Source organism: Aureococcus anophagefferens (genome assembly GCF_000186865.1).
Source record: "Aureococcus anophagefferens unplaced genomic scaffold AURANscaffold_11, whole genome shotgun sequence".
NCBI lineage: Eukaryota > Pelagophyceae > Pelagomonadales > Pelagomonadaceae > Aureococcus > Aureococcus anophagefferens.
The window spans coordinates 1335285-1356924 of record NW_008705571.1 but is presented as its reverse complement, the minus strand read 5'-3'; the positions used below and the strand labels follow the sequence as shown (position 1 = coordinate 1356924).

At 71.3% G+C, this 21640-nt stretch overlaps 5 protein-coding genes across 5 annotated transcripts in view; 1 reads left to right on the top strand and 4 right to left on the bottom strand.

Moving 5' to 3' along the window:
• Positions 1 to 2168: 2168 nt before the first annotated feature.
• On the bottom strand, positions 2169 to 3881 carry AURANDRAFT_64803 (hypothetical protein; the record flags this gene model as incomplete). The annotated part of the gene is made up of 1 exon (XM_009039423.1): positions 2169 to 3881. The coding sequence occupies one exon, from the start codon at positions 3879 to 3881 to the stop codon at positions 2169 to 2171; it is 1713 nt and encodes a 570-aa protein (XP_009037671.1).
• Positions 3882 to 5023: 1142 nt separating this feature from the next.
• AURANDRAFT_64802 (hypothetical protein) lies at positions 5024 to 5846 on the bottom strand (the record flags this gene model as incomplete). The annotated part of the gene is made up of 3 exons (XM_009039422.1): positions 5024 to 5215; positions 5424 to 5590; positions 5636 to 5846. The coding sequence occupies 3 exons, from the start codon at positions 5844 to 5846 to the stop codon at positions 5024 to 5026; spliced, it is 570 nt and encodes a 189-aa protein (XP_009037670.1).
• A 419-nt stretch (positions 5847 to 6265) lies between these two features.
• AURANDRAFT_27488 (hypothetical protein) lies at positions 6266 to 6583 on the top strand (the record flags this gene model as incomplete). The annotated part of the gene is made up of 1 exon (XM_009039432.1): positions 6266 to 6583. A coding segment is annotated over one exon (318 nt), but the record flags the coding sequence as incomplete, so codon positions are not given.
• A 9358-nt stretch (positions 6584 to 15941) lies between these two features.
• On the bottom strand, positions 15942 to 16794 carry AURANDRAFT_4687 (hypothetical protein; the record flags this gene model as incomplete). Its single annotated transcript, XM_009039254.1, has 2 exons — positions 15942 to 16410; positions 16472 to 16794. Coding segments are annotated over 2 exons (792 nt in total), but the record flags the coding sequence as incomplete, so codon positions are not given.
• A 3054-nt stretch (positions 16795 to 19848) lies between these two features.
• Positions 19849 to 21640, bottom strand: part of AURANDRAFT_71793 (hypothetical protein) — a gene marked incomplete at both ends in the record, with an annotated part of 4931 nt that continues 3139 nt past the window's right edge. The window contains one exon of the mRNA XM_009039421.1: positions 19849 to 21567. Coding sequence (XP_009037669.1) covers positions 20319 to 21567 — 1249 coding nt within the window. The remainder of the gene's footprint in view (positions 21568 to 21640) is intronic.

Below are 21640 nucleotides of genomic sequence, written 5' to 3'. Positions count from 1 at the left end.
AGCGTCGCGGGGACGCCCACCATGTTATTCTCTATCCAGGGGCTGCCCTCTGGCGAGGTACCTTCAATACTGCGTCACCTTGGCGTTGGATGAGATCCATGCGATCAACCGATGTTGAAACGAATAGATTTTTCAGCAGCCCAAATTTGTCGCCGTCGCAGTCCACGCCCGCCGTCGATCGCAAAGCAGCCACCATGAAGGTCGCCGCCGCCCTCGCCGCCCTCCCCGCCGTCTCCGGCTTCGGCTACGTGAGCACGGCGGCCAGCACGTGCACGCTCGCGGCCCCGTCGACGGACGACGCGCCGGGCAGCCTCAACTGGGTGCAGACGGGCCCCGTCATGCGCCTCTACACGACCAAGTCGTACCCCCGCGAGATCATCTTGTCGGGCGACTCCGCGGAGGTCGACGTCGGCAACATGTACACGCCGCTGTGCCTGACCCAGAACTACATGGCCGACAAGGGCTGCGTCGTGCAGTGCACGGAGGCGGGCCTCGACTACGAGACCTACTGCTCGGGCCTCGACATCAACGACATCTGCAAGCCGTACCAGCTCACGAACATGAACGTGGCCTGCGGGCTCGACTTCGACACGGACGAGGACGTCTACGGCATCGGCGCGTCCATGAAGGACATCTGGGCGCAGATCTACGAGGTCTGGAACTCGGAGGCGGGCCTCGAGGCCCTGTTCGAGACCGGCACGGACATGTACGGCAATTACCGCGCGGTCTTCTTCCCGCACAACTTCGCGAACCTCATCAACATGGGCCTCGGCGTCAACGTGGGCGCGTCGTCGGCCGGCTCCGGGAACTTCTCCTACTTCGCCATCAACCTCGCCGCCTACACGACGGACACCGAGGACTACGAGTTCGGCGAGGACCCCACCGGCTCGACCGCGGACGGCCCGGTCTTCTTCAAAGACCACTGGGAGTCCGAGGGTTTCCTCTACGCCCTCAACGACACCGGCTACGAAGCCGCGAGCGGCTCGATCATCTACAAGCCCACGAAGTACGACGCTTCGGACATCACCCTCAAGGCCACGTACCTCTCGGCCATCGCCATCGAGTACGACCCCTGCGACGCGGACGGCGACGCCAAGTTCATGGGCCTCCCGAAGGCCTGCTTCCACATCCACCAGGCTGGCCCCCACATGGAGAACGGCCAGATGTGGCCCTTCTACAAGCCCCTCAAGGACGGCACGATCGACTTCTTCGGCGTCTGCCCGATCGACAAGTACGAGCCCCAGTCGAACGCGCTCCTCGCCCACACCTACAGCCCCGAGAACGCGGAAGCGTTCGGCGAGGCCTCGGCCGCGGCCGGCGGCCTGGCCCTCGCCCACGGCCGCACGTGGGGCCTCCACTTCTGCATCCCGGTGGACGACCCGACGCACCCGTACTCGTGCACCATCGGCGCCGCGCCGCAGGAGTTCTACGGGAACGGCGACCTCTCGGACTTCATGATCCTCGACCCGCTCTCCTTCGTCAGCAACCCCGTCTGGGACGGGGACGACATGTGCGCCAAGTACACGGCGGGCTACTGCGACTTGTACAACGAGGCCGAGGAGGTCACCGGCACGACGTCGTACGAGTACCCCGTCGACTACGTCGGCGAGACGTACATGCCCTGGTCCCCGTACTAGGCGCCGTCCGCCCCGGACCGGCGAGCTTTGTTTGATTCATCGTCGTCATCGTTGTCATCGTCGTCATCATCATCGTACGCCGGTCCGAAAAACCGCAACCCCAGCCCCGCCCTTCCCTTCCCGCCTCCCTCCCTCCGCTTCACCGGCCGCCCGCCCCCGGTCCCGAAACACGCCGGGCCCCGCCGGCGGCGTGGTAAAGCCCTGCTATCTCCCATATCACCGCGAAAGGCCTCGCGGCCCGCGGTACCACTGCGAGCTGCGAGCGCTCGGCCACGCAGGCGGCGCTCGTTTTTACGAAGGGCGAAGGGCCGAAGGCGCGTGCCCGCGCGGCAGCCGCGTCACGGACATCGAGCCCACGTCGGACCACCACGCGACGTGCCCACGCCACGCTCGTGCGGGCGCGCGCGGGGCGGGCGCGTCCGAGTCGTCGAGACTCGAGGTCGTGGGTATCGCGCTGGGACCACGACGCGTACGGGACGGAGATCGCGCGCGAGCCCGGCCCCGAGCGCGCGCTCGACGGCGACGCCAGTGTTACGCCGAGAAGAGCGCGTTGTCGCCGTGGACGTAGAAGCAGACGATGGTCGTCACGGCGACGGCCGCGGGGATGAAGGTCCAGCGGAAGAAGATGTCGAGCTGGAGCGACCGCGGGTGGTAGAGGAAGTGGGCCGGGCTCCAGTCGAGCTCGTTGGGGAAGATGTCGGCGATGCGGAAGTCCTCGTAGCGCAGGAGGAAGCCCGCGAACTCCTGCTCGGTCAGGTGGCCGTCGCCGTCGTCGGCGCCCTCGGCGTGGCGGTAGTTGGACAGCGCGAGGCGCGCGTGCGCAGGCACCTCGTAGATGCCGTAGTTCTGCAGGGCGAACGTGAACTCGCGCACGGACACGCGGCCGTCGCCGTCGAGGTCCGCGGACGCGTAGCACGCGCGGACCGCGGCGACGGCGCGCTCCGCGACGGGGTTCGACCCCTTGGCGGACATGAGGCGCACGAGGCTGCACTCCGCGCCGCGGCTCGACTTCCTCCGCGCGAGCGCGGGCTTCGGCGGCTCCTCGAGGGCGGCGTTGAGCGCGCCGAGGTCGCCGTCGCGGGCGCCGCCGTCGTCGCCGCCGGCGGGGCTGCCGAGGTCCTCGAAGACGGCCTCGATGTTCGAGAGGAGCTTCGCGAGCTGCGAGTGGCGCTTCGCCGCCGCGCGCTCCCGCGCGAGGAAGTGCTGCACCGCCGCGTACTCGACGACGGCGAGGATCCCGAAGTACTGCAGCGCCGTCAGGTACATGGTCAGCACCGTGTAGTAGGGCAGCTGCTGCAGCGAGTCGTAGACGTGGTTGATGAACGAGTGCGTGATGAGCACGGGGAGCACGGCGATGGACACGCGCGCGGGCGCGCTCGTGCGCTCGATCCAGAAGCCGCAGTAGGTCACGAGGAAGAAGAAGAAGGCGGGGATGAAGATCTCGTTGACGTGGTACATGTGGCGCCGCCGGATGTCGACGACGTGCGCGAGCTGCGAGAACGCGAAGGGCACGCCGCCCGAGACGATGTTGACGGCGCGGGACATGCAGAACGTCGACTCGACGGACCACTGCGCGTTCGTCAGGGGGCGGTCGTTGTCGAGCTGCTCGAAGCTCAGCGTCGACGTCCGGGCCAGCGCGACCTGGCGGGCGTCGTAGTTCAGCGACTGGACCATGATCGCGCACTGCTGCGTGTCGAAGGGCATCCGGCTGAAGCGCATGAGGCACCGCATGCGGATGACGAGGTGGTAGCGCCACGTGACGCCCCCCATCTCGGAGATGAACATGGTCGCCGTCGCCGTCGTCGCGACGGTCGGCGTCTCGAGCTGGTTCTTGATGTAGAGGTTCGGCTGCCAGACCTTGAACCAGTGGCTCGGCGACACGCGCCAGATCGCGGTGCACGCGTCGCTCGTGTTGAAGGCCAGGCGCGGGTCGAGCCAGCGCGTCGTCGCGTCGCCCGCGATGCTCCACGAGTTGTCCTCCTCGTTCATGCGGAACTCGAGGAGCTCGAAGTCGAAGGACACGGCCGTCGGCGCCGCGTACAGGTCGTCCGCGGCCGCGGACGAGGGCCGCACGGACGCGTCGTAGAGGTCCGTGCGGTCGCCGCGCTCGTTGCCCGCGTCGCCCAGGATGTAGTTCTCGAGCGTCTCCGCGGAGACGAACTCCTCGCTGCCGTAGCGGTAGCGGCACTGCGTGGGGGCCGCGAAGCGGCGCAGCCCGGCGAGGGCGAGGAGGGCGGCCCGCATGAGGTTTCGCGGAGCTGGCGGGTTTGGGTTCTCGCGGGCTTCAGCCGCAATGCACCGGCATCGTCATGGATGTTTATGCTTTTTTCGCTAGGCGCGCTTCAATGAAGTCTTCAACGATCTTCGGCCTGGGCAGCAAGGGGATCTGTATCTAGACTGGGGTGGGTGCTTCACGGGACTGGGCCACGGGAGCTGTGTCCGTCGTTTCTTTCGAAGCAGCCCATTTTGGGACGGCCGTCCATGGGGCTCCCCGGGGCCGGCGCCTGGCGCGGCGCGTCGCCCCCGGTCCCTGGACGAACCCGGCGAAGCCGCTTCGCTGCGGGCGTCGATGCGGCGACGCACGGGCTGCGTCCGTCTCCTCGAAATCGGTTCTGGCGGTCCACGGTCGCGGCAGGTGCGGGCCTCGTTCCGCTTTTCGCCGTCCGCCCATCCCAACCCCTTCCCCCGGGGCCTCCGCGAAAAAACGGAACGAGGCGACCTATTGCTGGCGCAGCAGACGTTCGGGCTCCGGACCGCGGCGCGGCGCCGGTTCTTGAGAGGAGGCCAGATCAACGACTTCTGACTCTGTGGTCAGACCCGCGCAACCGGAGGCGCGTGGGGTGTCTATGAGCGATCTCCGACGCTGAGCTGCGCCCGGGAGCGCCAGAAACGGGTCTGGAGGGGGCCGAACTACCCATTTTACCCCTCAAAACGACTCGTTCTCCGCTCCACGCAATCGGTTTCGCGTCGCGTCTCTTCCGACGGACAGACCTCGTTCGTCCCCCCGAGAGTCGCCTTGGGGGCCATGCACGCTAGGGTCGTCGTGCGGCGCTATGGGGCTGCAAGTGGTGATTTCACGCCCATCGCAGCCCATGAGACGCCCACGGCGCTTTCGTCCGTAGCCACGAAATCTGGAGTAACTTTGGTTTATTGAGCGTCGAACCGGACAGAGCTCGCGCGGCCGTCAATCGTTTAGTTGCATCCCCAGGCTTAATAGAGTTCCCCTTGTGGGCAGCAAAAGCCGGGGTGATTCAACGTCGCTTCTACGTGGGAACTCCGCGCGCACGCTCTCCACGTCGATACCGCTCCGAGAGCTGATCGCTCGTCCAAAAATCAGTCAAGACGAGTGGAAAACGGCCGGGGGGGGGGGAGCGGGCCGCGCCCGCCTACGAGGTCGAGAGCGGCGCCGCAGAGCCGACCTTGTCGCAGACGGACGGCATGATGCCCGCGGCGCCGGCGACGAGGCGGGCGGCCGCGACGAGCATGAAGAGGACCGGGAGCGCGAGGCCGAGGAAGTACTCGCCGTCGTTGATGTTCGGGTACTCGTCCTTGAGGGCGACGGTCGCGAGGATCACGGCCTGCGTGGAAACCAAATCTTCAATCCGACTTCAATGTGAGCGTATTCGAATGTGTTGAGACAAGCTCTTCGGCTGGGCTTCGAGAACTCGACGAGAGCGATCGATCCGTCCAAAAATCAGCCGAATCGACTTCGATTTGACCGAGCTAGAGAATTCTCAAGTTTGGTCAGGACCACCCGAACCAGCGGTTGGTTTCCACACAGATCACGGCGGTGGAGACGATGTAGGTCTGGACCGCGCCGGGCGGGCCGCCGATGTCGGGGATGTCCATCGCGACCCAGTAGCCCACGTCGAAGAGGAACGGCGGCATGCAGGCGAGGAGGACGCAGCGCGACCCCACGGCGATGCAGGCCACGGCGACCCAGGCCTCGACGCCTGCGAGGCGGCGCTGCGACGGCGCGCGCGCGCGGCGCGACGCACCGACGAAGAAGAGGTTCAGCGAGTGCTGGATGAAGACGCGGTTCATCAGGTACGGGTAGCCCTTGCCGTTGTCGTCGTTGCAGCCGCCCTGCGCCTGGACGTCGTCGAAGACCTTGATCTTCGGGCTCATGCCCAGCTTCCCCGCGACCTTCTTGTAGTACTCGGCGATATTCCCGCTCAGGCCGTCGCCGATGGTCAGAAGGCCGGCCATGATGTGCATCATCGCCCATTCGGCTGCGCGGGGGACGAAGCTCGAGCGCGGCGACTCCATCGCTCGCCGGCCGACGCACCCATGAGCACGCATGCCGCGATGCCGACGCCGCCTGCGCGTGGGAGAGGTGACGCTTCGTCCGGCGACGCGCGTGTCGCTGTGGGCGCGGGTCGCGCGCTGGTCATCGTTTCGAGCACTCGTGTGGCGTCTAGCGTGGCAGCTGTGGCTGCCCGAGTGTTTTTCGCGCTTCAACATTGACTTTTTACCCCTCATCGTCCGCAGCTTTTTCGCCGCGGAAACGTAAGCCACGTCGAAAAAGCCTCGGGACTCCGTGTTGACATCAGCTCGTCGCCGCCGACCCGACGACCCGAGCCTCCGCGCCGGACCCGCCAACGGTCCGCACCGCCACGCTCGCCGAGATGAAGCAGAGCTGCGTCGTCATCGGCGCGGGCCCCTGCGGCCTCGTGGCCGCCAAGGAGCTGCGCGAGGCGGGCCACGACGTCGTGTGCCTCGAGAAGTCGCAGGTCATCGGCGGCGTCTTCAGCACGCTCCGCGAGAGCTCCTACGACGACCTCTTCCTCACGGTGAGCAACGTCTTCATGGCCTACAGCGACTTCCCCTGCGAGGAGGCCTACGTCAAGTACTCGCGCAAGGAGGAGTACGCGCAGTACCTGCACCGCTACAGCGCCGCCTTCGGCCTCGGCGACTGCATCAAGTTCGGCCACGCCGTCACGAAAGCGTCGTACGGCACGGGCACGGCGAAGAAGTGGCGCGTCGAGGCGACGCGCGACGACGGCTCCGTCGTCGCCTTCGACGCCGACGCGCTCGTCGTGTCCACGGGGTCGAACGCGACGCCCAAGTGCATCAAGGGCGTCGCCGAGGGCTTCGAGGGCGAGAAGCTCCACTCGTCCGAGTTCCAGAACGCGAGCGACTTCGCGGGCAAGACGTGCCTCGTCATCGGGACCGGCGAGTCCGCGGCGGACATCTCGTCGGAGCTGTCGACGACGGCGAAGCACGTGACCTGCTGGAGCCGGCGACCCTTCATGATCGCGCCGCGCTTCGTGAACTGGGCCGTCAACGACCGGCACCACGACGAGTTCGAGGCGATGAAGACGGAGTCGCTCTGGAGCAAGGCCAAAGCGCTCGACATGCTCGAGGCCGTGACGACGTCGCGCATCGCCAACATGGCCCCCCTCTGGTTCTACGGCATCCTGCGCACGGGCCTCTGGACGGACAAGAGCCACACGAACCCCGCGATGATCATGACGGGCATCTGGGGCCACCACTACTACCGGTCGCTGCCCGCGGACGACCCGAACAAGTCCAAGGCCTTCTGGCAGGGCGACCAGATCGGCTGGGTCACGAAGAACTCGCGCTTCGCGGGCATGGTCGGCAAGGGCCAGCTCGACATGGTCGTCTCGAAGACGGCCGTCTTCGGCGCGGACTCCGTGACGTTCCCGGAGACGACGCTCGTCAACGACACGGAGCACCTGCCCGCGATCTCCAAGACGTTGACCGGCCTCGACGTCGTCGTCTGCTGCACGGGCTACAAGACGGGCTTCCCCTGGCTCGAGGCCGAGGGCGTCTGCCCCTGCCCGCGGACGTGGTACAAGCACTGCTTCCCGCCGACGACGGGCAAGGACCTCGCGTTCATCGGCTGGGCGCGGCCCCACCAGGGCGGCATCCCCCAGTGCGCCGAGCTCCTCGCGCGCTACCACGCCATGCTGCTGAGCGGCGACAAGGCCCTGCCCGACGACGTCGCGAAGCGCACGAAGGAGGAGGCGGACGCGGAGACGGCGTTCTACTTCGCGACGCCGCACCTGACGTCCCTCGTGGACTGGCCGTCCTTCTCCGAGTCGCTGGCCAAGCTCATCGGCTGCACGCCGTCGGCGCCGTCCTTCCTCCGCCCCCTCAAGTTCCTCCAGTGGTGGTACCTGCCGTCGTGGTCGTGCTGGTTCCGCCAGCGCGGCCCGGGCGCCAAGCCCGAGACGCTCAAGGCCGTCCTCGACCGCTGCGAGCCCGGCGGCGGCGAGTTCGGCAACAACGACTGGGTCGTCATGACCGTCATGTTCTTCGTCGGGCTGGGCATGTCCGTCTTCAACTTCTTCTCCCGCCTCCTCTCCAAGCCCGGCGTCTTCGGCGGCTACATGTGGAACAAGTCCAAGGTCTTCGTCCTCCACGGCACGCCCATCCGCCTCTTCCTCTAGGTCGCCCCCGCCTGTGTAAGTGCATCCCCCCCCTCCCTCGCGCGACGTCCGCGGTGTTCGTCCGAAGGCGCGCCGCGGCGCGCCCGTACTTCACTGAGCTCGATGAACTTTGGGATATGAATGGCTGTGAGTGCACAGCCAATATTGAAGAAGATGCAAACTTTAAAACGAATGGCTCGCATCGTTTATGATATATACGTTGGGCAATTATAATCACTACGGCTCATTTCCTATATGCCTCGCGCGACGTCCGCGGTGTTCGTCCGAAGGCGTGATGGTCGCCCGCCGCGGCGCGCCCGTCTTCCCCGGGTTACGCATCCCCCCTCACCCGAGCCCGGCGGCGACGAGGGCCTCGAGCTGGCGCTCGCAGGCGGGCTGGCCGATGGAGAGGCAGACGTGCTCGAGCGCCGGGTTCGCCCGCGCGACCCTCCGGTAGACGACGAAGAGCATCTTGATCACGAGGGACTCGAGGGAGAGCCAGGCGGCGTCCCGGGGCGTCTGGGGCAGGGGCTTGGGCATGTCGATGAAGTGGTGCAGGTCCGGCGAGTTGATGACGTCGGGCTCGTCGAGGACCTCCACGAAATCCTCGAGCGACGTGCCCGGCTCCCACGCGTGCGTGAGCGCGCGCGCGGACGGCAGCGGCTTCATGAGCGCGAGCCAGCACAGCGCCTCGACGAAGTCGATGCGCGTGATGAACTCGTCCGTGTTCTTCCGCCGGCCCTTCTCCTTGCCGCCGTCGTCGCCGCCGGTCTGCACCTGCGCGTACGCGAAGCAGCAGCGCGCGTCGGCCTCCGTGAGGTCGCCCTCGTAGGGCCGCTCGGGCCGGTCCGTGAAGCGGGGCTTGCCCGGGCGGTCGTCGTCGTCGTCGTCGCGGGGCAGGTCGTGGCGCGGCCGCGCGTCGCCCCGGAGCAGGCCCGCGCCGTGGAGGAGCCGGAGCCAGCCGTCGACGCCCATGAGCACGGACGCGTGGTCCGGGCCGTCCTTGTAGGCGCTGTAGAGCTCGCTCAGCGGCCGCGCGTGGGGCTTCAGGGCGACGTCGACCTCCGGCGAGTAGAGCGCGTGGCGCCGGAACGTGTCCGGGTCCAGGAGCGCGCGCGGCCGCGCCTTGTGGAGCCGCGCGAAGGCGCCCTCGAGGACCGACGCCAGGACCTTGGGGAAGAGCACGCCCCGGTCGCCGCCGCCGCCGGCCCGCGGCGCGTCGGCCGCCGCGGGCGCGTCGAGGCCCAGGAGCATCGCCGGCGTCAGATTCGAGCTCCTCCGGCGCCGCGCGGGGCCCGTCGCCGGCGGCAGCCGGGGCCGGTCCGCGGGCTGCGGGGCCGCCTTGGCCTCGGGCGCCGGCGCGCTGAGGTCGTCGCGGAGCAGGCGCGCGACGTAGAGGACCTGCGCGGACATCGACCGCCGGTTCGGGACGTCCCGCCCGAACTTTGACATGCTCGAGCTCGGTGACATCGACGTCGTTTCGGCTGATGTTTGGACGGATCGAGTGCTCTCATCGAGTTCTCGAAACCCGATGAACGAGTCTGGTGCACTCCGTTCGACGACGCGCACATTGAAGTCGGATGGACGAGTTCCGCGCGGGAGAGGACGACGGCGGCGACGAACTCGGACCGCGCGAGCGACGTCTTCGGCGCGGCGCCCGCCGCGAGCACGGCCCCGCCGAGCTGCTCGAGGGCGTCGGCGCCCTCGGGCTGGGCCGGGTCCGGCGCGGGCGCCGCCGGCGCGTCGCCGGCCAGCCGGCCCGCGAAGGGGTCCAGCGACGCGCAGCGGTCGAACGCGAAGTCGACGGCCGCGACGTTCGACGCGACGCGCCGCCGGTCCACGAGCCCCAGGGCCTCGAGCAGCTCGAGGAAGGCGAAGCGGTGGAGCCGCACGATGGGCAGCCGCGGGTCCGGCGAGAAGGCCGCGCTGAAGAAGCGGAAGACGCGGCAGAGCGCCGCGTGGTGCTTCGCGAAGACGTCCTCGAGCCGCGCCAGACCCGGCGACACGGGCTTCTTCAGGATCACGCTGGACCGCGAGCCGTCGCTCTGCGGCGCGCGGCGGTCCGTGCGCCGCCGCCCGCCCTTGGGCGGCTTCGGCGGCGACCGGTCGTCGGACGGCAGGAGCACGCGCTTCGCCGCGAGCTCGTCGCGCAGCGCGCCGTGGGCCACGAGGAACGTGAAGTCCGCGGCCGCGAGGCGGTCCAGCGCCTCGATGTTGAAGTAGGACGTCTCGTCCTTGCGCCGGCTCCACGTCTGCATCGACGACACGCGGTCGTACGTCGCGCCCCCGTCCGCGGGCTTCAGGCCTGCGGTCCGCGCGCGTCGGCGCGCGCGCGGGAGCTCGACGAGCGGCGCGTCCGCGACCGGAAACCCGAAGCGCTCGCCCCGCGTGCGCGCGCGCGTCGGAGACCCCCCGAAACGGGTTCCGCGCGGCTTCCGGGCCGCCGAGCACGGAGACGCCGCGCGCCATGGACTTCTGGCGGCTCACCTTGGACTGGCGGCCGATCTGGAGGCCGCCGAGCGCGGCCATGGCCGCCGAGGCCTGCTTCAGGGACCCGCGCTGGAGGCCGCTCTGGAGCCGCTGGAGGCTCGCGCGGCCGCCGCCGCTGTTCAACGACCCCCGCGACGCGCCGCCGGCGTTGAGGGACCCGCGGTTGCCGCCGCCGTTCAAGGACCCGCGCTGCATGGACGCGCGGCCGCCGGGCGCGCCCTGGAGCGACCCGCGGCCGGGCCCGTCGCGGAGCGACCGGCGGCCCGCGGCCGTCATGGACCCGCGGCCGTGCTCGTTCTGGGGCGCCGGCGGCGCGAACTTCTGGTTCGAGAGGGCGTCGGCGGGGATCTCGAGCATGCGGCTGAAGGGCCGCCGCCGCGCCTTGCGCCGGTCGCCCTCGCGCGAGAGCCACGACGCGTGCGTCGACAGCGTCTTCGCGCTCGCGCCGCCGAGCGACGCGTCCGCGAGGCTCCCGTCGTCGGCGTCGTCGGCGCGGTCGGCGACGGGCGCCGTGGGCCCGCCCGTGAGCTCGTCCATGGACGGCGACGTCGCGATCGACAGGTCGTCGCTCCCGAGCCGCGGCCGCGCGCCGGAGAGGAACGTGAGCTCGTCGTCGCCGTACCTGCGTGGAAATCAACCAGTGAGCTGGGGGGTCGGGGCCAAACTTCAGAAATCTCTAGCTCGGTCAAATCGAGGTCGATTTGGCTGATTTTTGAACGAATCGATTGCTCTCGTCGAGTTCTCTACGAAAATTAGAACAAGTTGCGTCGAAACCGTCGAATACGCGCAAATTGAAGTCGGGTTGAAGATTTCCACGCGGGTCCGTACTCGCAGTCGCGGACCACCGTGCGGTGCCGGTCCGGGAACTCGACGACGATGGACGGCGCGGAGCGGTTCAGCCGGCTCAGGAAGGCGACGACCGTGTGCACGGCTTCCAAAAGCGCGTGCTCGTGGCCCGCGCCGCAGCAGTTCTCGAGGCGGAGCGTGTGGAGCGGGCTCGGCGCGACCGTGCGGCCCACGGGCGGCGCCTTGGCGCAGGCGGCGATGATGTCCAGGGCCCCCGCCGTGCCCAATCGGTTCCAGCCCAGCTTCAGCGTCGCGAGGTGGCGCCCCGCGGCGACGGCACCGGCCCACGCGGCCGCGGACGGCGCGCCGAGGCGGTTCCGCGACAGGTCCAGGAGCCGCAGCGTGTGGTTCGTGCGCAGGGCTCGGGCGACGCCGATGCCGGCGGCGTCGCCGAGCGCGTTGTAGGAGAGGTCCAGCGTGAGGAGCACGGCCGTCGGCGCCTGTGTGCGAATCAACCAGTGAGCTGGGACGTCCCGACCAAACTTTGAAATTCTCTAGCTCGGTCAATTCGAAGTCGATTCGGCTGATTTCTGGACGGATCGATTGCTCTCGTCGAGTTCTCGAAGCGCAGCGGAAGTACCCGTGTCAAAACATTCGAATACGCGCCATTGAAGTCGGGTTGAAGATTTGATTTGCACACAGGTCGGCGCCGCGACGCCCGCGACCGCGCACGCGACCGCGCCGTCGTCGCCCAGCAGGTTCCAGTTCGCGTTGAGGCTCACGACGCCGCCGTCGCGCGGACCCCGGCCCGCGGGCTCCGCCGAGCCGGCGCCCCGGAGCAGCGCGGACAGCGCGAGGCAGCCCGCGGACGTGATGCGACTCCCGGACACGTCCAAGACCTCGAGGTCCGCGTGGCAGCGGAACGCGCGCCCGAGGGCCCCGGCGCCGCCGTCACACATGCCGCAGGACGCCAGGGACAGCGTGCGCAGCCGCGGGCAGTGCGCGCCGAGCGCCAGGGCCACGCGCGCGAGCGCGCCGTCGCCCGCGCGGTTGCCGCCGAGGTCCGCCTCGAGGAGCCTGCGTGGAACCAAATCTTCAACCCGACTTCAATGTGAGCGTCTTCGAATGTTTCGACACAGGCTCTTCGGCTGGGCCTCGAGAACTCGACGAGAGCGATCGATCCGTCCAAAAATCAGCCGAATCAACTTCGATGTGACCGAGCTCGAGAATTCTCAAGTTTGGTCGGGACCACCCAAACCGGTGGTTGGTTTCCACACCGCGAGGAGCCCGTGCCCCGCGCCCGCGAGCCCCGCCGCCAGCGCGTCGAAGCCCGCGGGCCCGACGCCGTTCGACGCCAGGTTCAGCTTCGCGAGCTTGCCGTGGGACGCCACGGCCGCGGCGAGCGCCTCGACCGCGCGGTCGCCCAAGTGCGTGCTCCGGACGTCGCACGCGCCCGCGCGGAAGGACACGAGGGCCCGGCTCGACGGCAGCACGAGCTTCTCGGCGCAGGTCGCCCGGTAGGCGTCGCGCGCCTTGCCCTCGCTCTCGCCCACGAGGAGCGCCATCTCCTCGCCCGCGTCCGAGAAGCCGTCGTCGTCGTCGTCGCTGCCCTCCTCGGAGCTGCTGTCGTTCTGCATGGCCTCGCGCAGGGCCGCCGGGTTCTTCGTCGGGAAGACGCGCAGCGCGTCCCGCAGCACCTTCTTGAAGCGGCTGCCCGCGGTGTCGGCCTCGAACGGCATGTTCGCCTGGGCAGCAAAAGGGTGCGACATGCCCAACTTCAAAGGCTCCGATCTCGGTCGTTTTCCGCTCGTTTCGGCTGATTTTTGGACGAGCGATCATCTCTCGGAGCGCTCTCGAAGCGTCGGTGCTATTTCCGAAACGAGCGCGCGCGGAACACTCACGTTGAAGCGACGTTGAATCACCCTTTTGCTGCCCTGATGTTCGCCGCGCGCCGCCGCTCGCGCTCCTCGACGCGCAGCTGCGTGATCTTGCGCAGGGACCGCTGGAAGACCGTCGCCGCGCGCGCGTAGGCCCGCGACGGGCCCGCGGGCGGCTCGACGACGACGGGCCGCGTGATGCGCGCCACGGGGCCGTCGACCTGGCGGGGCACGAGGCTCGACCGCGCGGCGACCTGGGACCGCCGCGGGCTCGTGGAGCTCCGCCGGGCCGTCGCCTCCTCCTCCCGCTTCTCGCTCTGCTTCAACACCTCCAGCGACATGGGCTCGTCCATGCTTTCCTGGGGGGCTGCTACTGAGCGGCCATCAGTACGGAGAGCTAAAAACTGCCTACTACATCATCTCGGCCGCCCAAACATCACCTGGCGCGCGCAGCACGGACCTTTTGGCGCGCAAGGACGACTGCTCGCCGGCGCCGTCGCGGCCCCTTGCGCACCCGCACAACTTGCGCTGCGCTCGCCGTCTCGCGCGGCACCGTCGGCGCGCCGTCTCGCGGCACCGTCTGCGCGCGCGCGCATGGCGACCGCCGCGCCGCCGGCGCCGAAGGCGGCGGACAACCCGCCCCCGGCGCCGAGCTTCGAGCTCGTGCTGCGCGAGGCCGTGGAGCGGCGCGTGGCCAACGGCGTGGGCGTGGGCGCGGCGGGCGCCGCGGCGCTGAGCGTCGTGCTCCGCGTGGCCTGCTACGGCGCCGTCGGGCTCCGGCAGGCCGTCGGCTTCGGGATGGCGTGCGGCGTCTTCGCCGTCGCGGCCGTCGCCGTTTCCTGGGACGGCTGCGCCGGGTCGCGGACGCCGCCGCGCCGCGCGCTCGCGACGACGTCGGCGCTCGCCGTGGTCGGCGCGGCCATCGGCGCCGCCCTGGGCGCGTGCGCGGGGCCCGAGGCCGAGCGCGCGCGCGTCGCCGGCGGCCTGGTCGCGGGCCTCGCGCACGGCGTCCGCGCGGCGGCCGCCGGCGGCCGCGGCGACGGCCGACGGCCGTTCCGCGCGGCCGACGCGCTCGCGAAGTCCGCGCTCGCGGCGCTGCGGTCCGCGCCGTTCGGCGTCCTGCTCGCGCGCGCGTTCCCGGGCGCGGGACCGGCGGGCGGCGTCCGCGCGTGCTTCCTCGGCGCGCTGGCGGCGCACGTCGCCCTGGGCCTCCAGGCCGCCTGGCTGCGCTTTATCGCGGCGCGGCCGCTCGACGTCGACGCCGCGTGCGACCGCGCGCCGGACCCGCGCGCGGCGGCCGCGAAGCGCCGCGGCGCCAAGCCGGACCCGCCGTGGTTCGTCGAGGTCGCGCTCGCGGCTTTGGAGGCGGGCGACGGCGCGCCGCCGCCGCAGGAGCCGGGGCCGCGGAAGGCGCCGGCGCCGGCCGCGCGGGCGCCGGGCTGGTACGCGTCGGCCGGCGGCGACCCGTTCGGGCGCGCGGGCGACGCGCCCGCGTGGCGCGCGGAAGACGAAAAGCACCGGGCGGCGCTGAGCGCCGCGGCGGAGGCCGCGGCCGCCGGCGAGCGCGCGGCGCTCGCGTCCTGGGTCGCGCCGCCGCCGCCGCTCGCGCTCGACTCGGGCGGCCTCGTCCTCGGCGACGCCGTGAAATTGCGCTTCGCGGCGAAGCGCGCGAAGACGCTCGCGCTCGAGGCGCTCGCGGACGGCGCCTGCGACGCGGCGGGGTGGCTGTTGGCCGACGCCGGCGGCGACGCCGCGCGGGACCGCGCGCTCCGCGCGTGCCTCCTCGCGCTCGACGGGCTGAGCCTCCGGCTCGAGCTCCGCGCGGCCGCGGCGGCGCCGCCGCGGACCCGCGGCGGCGCCGTCGTCGCCGGCGGCGCGCTCGCGGACGCGTTGGCCGCGGGCCGCGCCGCGCGCGTCGCGGCCGACGAGAAGCGGAGCGTGTTGGGCCTCGCGCGGCTGCTCGCGGATCGCGGCGCGCCGAAATGGCTCCTCGATTTGGTGGACCCGCGGCCCGACGCGCGCGCGGACGGCGGCCGCGTGTCCGACTGCGAGTGCGGCCACTGCGCCAACGCCGCGCGGCTCGCGGCCGCGCTCGTCGCCGGCGGCGCCTGGGGCGCCGCGAAGTCGCGCGACCGCTGCCCCGCGGCGCTCGTGGCGCTCCTCGGGTGCCAGCACGCGCTCCGCGCGGCGGGCCCCGCGGCGCCGCCGGGCGTCGTCGAGCCCGCGGCCCTCGGCAGGTTGAAGCTCGCCGTCGCGGCGGCCATCGACGCGCTCTGCGACGCCTACGCGGCGGACCTCGGCGCCTTCGCGTTCCCGCCGCTCTACGCGCCGACGCTCCAGCGCCACCTCGACGCCGCGCGGAGCCGCGCCTAGGAAGGGCGATCCCGCGTCGTCGGGGCCGGAGGTCGCGTAAGGAGCAAGCGGACGCCTCGTGTTCAGCTCGGGGACGGCCAAGGGAGGCATCGCGGCGCTAGTCGCCCGGCCTAGTCCACGTTATCGGGCACGTTCGTCTCCACGGGCGCGGGGCTCGCGCTGCGGAGCGGGCTCGGCGCGGGCGTGGGCGGCGCGCGGGGCGTCGGCGCGTCGCTGTCGTAGGACGGCCGCGCGGCGATGGTGCGCAGCGCGGCGAAGGGCGACGCGAGGATGTTGACCGCGCGGATGGCGTGGACGGAGCGGCGCCACGTCGCGCGCCAGGACAGGAAGGCCCGGAGCTGGGGGATGTTCTCGTCGAGCACGGCGGTCGCGGCGTCGTCCGCGAGCCACGGCTCGCCGTCGAGGAGCATGCGCGCGCTCGGCCGGTCGCCCGGGTCGCGCGCGAGCATGCGCGCCACGGCCGCGCGGCCGCCGGGCGACACGCGGCGCATCTCGGGCGTCTCGAAGTCGACGTCGCCGCGCTCGATGTCGTCGAAGAGCGCGGCCGTCGACGCGCCCACGAAGGGCAGCCGCCCCGTGAGCAGCGCGTAGAGCGCGACGCCGAGGCCCCAGACGTCGACGGGCGTGCCGTAGGGCTCCCGGCGCACGACCTCGGGCGACAGGTAGTGCACGGAGCCGCCGAGGCTCGTCGGCCGGTCGCCGCCGCCGGGCGCGACGCGCCGCGCGATGCCGAGGTCCGCCAGGACGACGTCCGTCCTCGAGCCCGGCGACCGCAGCAAGATATTCTCGAGCTTGACGTCGCGGTGGACGACGCCCACGTCGTGGAGCGCCGCGAGCGCGCCCAAAACGCGCCTGCGTAGATCGAGAGGTGTGAAGTTGGTCGGGACCCCCGGAACCGGTGGTTGGTTTCCACACAGGCACGCGCCGCGTGACCGCGGCCGCGTCGCGCTCGTCGTACGTGTCGCCGCGCGCGATGGTCTCGAAGAGCTCGCCGCCGGCGCAGAGCTCCTGGACTAAATATAAAATCCCGTCCTCGAAGAAGACGTCGAGGAGCTCCACGACGCCGGGCAGGCCCGACGCGAGGCGGTGCATCCTCACCTCCTCGCGCGCGTCCGCGAGCCCCGCCGCGCGCGCGGGCGCCACGACCTTGACGGCGACCCGCACGCCGTCGCGCCGCCGCGTCGCCTCGGCGACCGTCGAGGACGCGCCGCGGCCGATGGTCCGCCCCAGTTCGTACGCGGACCGGAAGCCGACGCGCGCGCCGAGGTCCGCCAGGGGGTCCTCGAGGGGCGGCGGCGACGCGCGCGGCTCCGTGAGGCGGCGCCGCGCGGCCCGCGGCGCGCTGAGGGCCCGGGCCGCGGCCAGGCCGCCGCCGACGCCGTGGCGCTCCGGCGACGGCGCGCCGAGCCCGAGGCTCCCGTCCGTGCCGCACCGCGGCACCGCGGACGTCGACCCGGACGCGCCGGACCCGAAGCTGCAGCCCCGCTCGGTCCAGGCCTCGTCGGACTTGAGGCTCGAGTCGCGGATGAGCACGACGCCGTGCTCCTCGCTGCTCTCGGACACGCCCGTGGAGCTCCGCACGGCCGGGACGCCCGACGACGACGACGACGCGGGCAGCCGGTCCGCGTAGAGCGTCGTCACGAGCGTCGCGATCTCGCGCACGTCGAGGACCCGCTCCTCGGCCATGGCACAGGGAAACGAAAGCCTCCGGTCCGCCGGCCTGGGCTCAGCCCATTCCCGAAGCAAGGGGTAATAAATAGTATGGGGTGGCAGCTCAACGAGATTATGCCCCGCGAGGTCCTCGTACTGCAACCCATCGTTTTGGGGCAATGTTGACGACTTTTGGCCGGGGATGTTTCGACGCCGCCGTCGTCGACGCGGCCCCAGGCGGACCGCAGCGGTATTCGCTCCCCCGCGAAGGCGCCCGCGACAAGACTTACGCGTCCGGGCGGTTCGGGTCCGGTGGAAGGAGACCGAGGCGCGCTGGAGGGCGCCGTGTCCGGTTTGGCGCCACGCGAGGAATTGAGTTTTGGGGCAGCTCTTGTACGTGTTCGCGATGATGATGGTCGTGGACCGTCTGCTGGCGCGGCAGAGCCCTTCGTTGGTACCTATGGATGGGCTCGAGCATCTCAGGACAAGAAAATTTCTCGACCTCGAACGACTGCACGCTGCCCGAGAAACTGCGTCGCGACACCGTCGGCGCCGGGGCTGTGCAGGCTCTGGGATCGTAAAATTGGTGGGTCATGAGGCCCTGGAGCCCTTCGGGGGTACCCATAGGGCGCCTCCAACCTCTAAGGACAAGAAAATATCGCACACTCGGCTCACACCGCCGCCCTCTCGTCCCGCCGCCGAACAACCGTCGCGCTCGCGAGCCAACGCGATGATCTCAGCAGCCCGAACTCGCTGCCCCGCCCCGTCGAAGGGTTCCGCAGCCGCGCCGCGCCGCGTGACCCGCCATCGTTGCACTCAGCCCGCGCGCTGCGGCGTGGAAGAAGAAAGAAAACGCTGGTGGCGGCCCCGGGCAGTCGGAGGACCTCGCGTTTTGCCTGCCACCCCATCTAGATTTATATCCCCTTGCTTGAAGCGACGTCGTTGTGCAATAATCCACGCATCCCCTTCAATAACTTCGTCAATAATGTCAACGTTGCATAGTGAAGCGTTTGATTGATGCCGGGCCGAGCGCCCGTGATGCGCCGTGAGAATTGCCCTGTTCCACGCGCGCGCGCTAAACGCTAGTGCTCGAACGCGATGCTCTGCTCGCCGTGCGAGCCGAAGGCCAACGCAGCGGACGACGACGCCGACGCACCGATCCACGAGGGCTTCTTGTTGCGAAAGGGCAAGTGGCGCTGGTCGCGGCGCCGAATCCGACTCACGCGCGGCCGGCTCGCCTACTCGTCGACGGGCGCGCCGCGGACCGTCGACCTCGCCGGCGCGACGGTCGAGGACGTCGACGAGCCCGGGCGCCACGACGTCGCGGTCGTCGCCGGCGCGCGCTACGCGTTCCGCTGCGAGTCCGGCGCCGACAAGGCGCGCTGGCTGCGCGCGCTCGCCGCGGCGGCGGCCGGCGAGGCCGCGCCGGCCGCGGCCGCGGCCGCCGCGCCGCCGGAGCGGCCCGTCGTCTTCGGCGTGCTCGTCAAGAAGGGCGCCGTCCTCTGGAACCGGCGCTGCTTCGTCGTGCGGCGGCGGTGCCTCGAGTGGGCCGACGAGGCGGCGCAGGACCGCGGCGGCGGGCGCCTGCGCCTCGCGGGCGGCCGCGTCGAGCGGCTCGGCGACGCGCGGTTCCGCGTCGTCGAGGCCGGCGACGCGCCGGCGAGCGTCGTCGTCCGCGCGCTCGACGGCGCCGACGCGGAGCGCTGGATTAGGGTGCTCGAGGTCGTCTGCGCGCGCGACGCGCCGCGCGGCGAGCTCCGCGCGCTCTGGGACGGGCTCGACCGCGCCGCGCCGCGGCCCGGGGGCGGCGCCGCGGCGGCCGGCGCGGGCTCGGCCGGCGCCGCGGCGGTCATGGTCGTCGCGTCGGCGCTGGCCGTCGCCGCGCCGCGCCTGCTCCTCGCGCTGGTCGCGCCCCTCGTGCGCTTCGTCGTTGTGCCGCTGGTCGTCCTTCTGGCGAACGCGTACTTCTTCCGCCAGCGGCTCGTCGCCCGCGCGGTCGAAATCGTCAACGCGCGCTGGGCGCTCCACGTCGCGCGCGCGCCGCGCCTCGACGTTTACTTGCGCCGCGCCGACGACGCGCTCCTGCGCGCCGACGTCGTCCTTGAGGGCATCGTACTCGAGGACCCCGCGCGGCCGCCGGCGTCGCCCTTCGACGACGACTCGGACGCGGGCGACGCGGACGACGACGGCGCGCTCGCGGCCGTCGAGACGGCGACGGTGGGCCTCGCGCTCCGCCGCGTGGGCCGGTCGCGGCGCCTGCGCCTCGAGGCGAGCGCCGAGCTCGCGGGCGTCGTGCTGACCTACGCGTCCTACGACGCGCGGTTCCGCGACACGAACCTCAGCCGGCTGATCGCGGCCGCGCGCGGCGGCGCGGCCGCGGAGGACGCCGCCGACGCCGCCGCCGCGCCGGAACCCGCCGCCGACGCCGCCGCGGCGGCGCGGAGCGTCGTCTTCCGCGCCGCGCGGCTCAAGCGGGTCGAGGTGCGGCTCGAGGCCGTCGGCGCGCTCGGCCGGCGGCGTCTGGGCAGCGTGACGCTCGAGGACGAGAGCGTCGACGCGAAGAAGCTGGGCTCCTGGGCCAAGGTGCTGGTGGTCGTCAACGGCCTCGCGCTGCGGTCCCTCGTGAACCTCAGCTTCGACACCGTCGACGCGGTTTTAGGCGGCGCGACGGGCCTCGCGACGACCGTGGCCTTCGCGCCGCTCGACGCCGCGGACGCGCTCGCGGAGAAGTTCGGCGGGTCGCGGGTCGTCGAGGGCGTGACGGGCGGCGTGCGGGGCGTCGTCGGCGGCGTCGTCGGCGGCGGCGTCGCCGTCGTCGAGGGCGTCGGCGCGTCGGGCCGCGCGCTCGTCCGCGGCGCGACGACGGGCAACGTGACCCAGGGCCTCGGCGACGCGGCGACGGCCCTGGGCGGAGGCCTCGTCCGAGGCGTCGCGTCCTCCGTCGGCGGCGTCGTCGACGGCGTCGGCGACGTCGCCGGCGGCGTCGTCGGCGGCGCGCGCGCGGCGGCGTCCTCCCTCGCGGACTAAGGGCGCCGGCGTGTTGCATCCGAGCCGGACGTCGACCGCGTGGCGGCCGCGCGCGCGACGTCGACGGCGCTCTCCCTCGCGGACTAAGAGCGCGGTCCTTCCGCGCCCTCGTCGTCCTCGATGCGCGGGAAGACGGGCTTCGGCTTCGGGAGGGCCGCCCCCGCCGGGACGCCGCCGGCCGGGAGCGCCGCGAGCGCGCGGTCGGGCCCCTCGGCGACGCCGAGGAGCGCGAGCATGCGGCCCGCGGCGTCGGGCATGAAGGGCTGGTAGGCGATGGCGATGCAGCGGAGCGTCTCGAGGGACACGGCGAGGACGTCGCCCATGCGCTCCGGGTCGCTCTTCCTGAGCTTCCAGGGCTCCGCGCGGTCGAAGTAGCGGTTCGCCGCGCGGACGACGGCCTCGACCTCGGAGAGCGCCCCGTCGAGGCGCAGCGCGTCCGCGTGGGGCCGCATGGCGTCGCCGAGCCCCCGCGCCGCGGCGAGGAGCGCCGCGTCGTCGTCCGTCGGCTCGTCCGGCAGCGCGGGCGCGGCGCCGCCGCAGTTCTTCGCGATCATCGCGCAGCACCGCTGGCAGAGGTTGCCCACGGCGTTCGCGAGGAAGCCGTTGGCCGCCGCGAGCATGGCCGTGCGCGAGAAGTCGCCGTCGCCCCCGAAGGGCACCTCGCTGAGCAGGAAGTAGCGCGTCGCGTCGACGCCGTAGTCCGCGAGCAGCTCCGCGGGCACGACGACGTTGCCCAACGACTTGGAGATCTTCGCGCCGTCCTTGGTCCACCAGCCGTGGGCGAAGATCTTCTTCGGCGGCGGCAGGTCCGCGGCCAAGAGGAGCGCGGGCCAGTAGACGGCGTGGAAGCGCAGGATGTCCTTGCCGACGACGTGCGTCGCGCCGGCCCACATGTCGCGCCATTCGTCGTCGTCGTCGCCGTAGCCGAGCGCCGTGAGGTAGTTGGCGAGCGCGTCGACCCAGACGTAGATGACGTGGTCGTCGTCGCCGGGCACGCTCAGGCCCCACTTGAAGGTCGTCCGCGAGATGGACAGGTCCCGGAGCTCCTCGCCCTTCAGGAACGACAGGACCTCGTTCCGCCGGCTCTTCGGGCCGAGCGCGTCCTCGTCGCCCTCGTACAAGTCGATGAGCTTCTCCCGGAAGGCGCTCAGCTTGAAGAAGTAGGACGGCTCCTTGGCCTTCCACTCGACGTCGGCGCCCGTCGGCGCCTTGCCGTCGACGAGCTCCGACTCCGTGTAGTAGCACTCGTCGCGGACGCAGTACCAGCCCTCGTAGGAGCCGAGGTAGATCATGCCGTTGGCCTCCAACGCCTTCCAGAGCTTCTCGACGGCCCTGGCGTGGGCGGGCTCCGTCGTGCGCACGAAGCGGTCGAAGTCGACGTCGAAGGACTCCGCGAGGTCGCGGC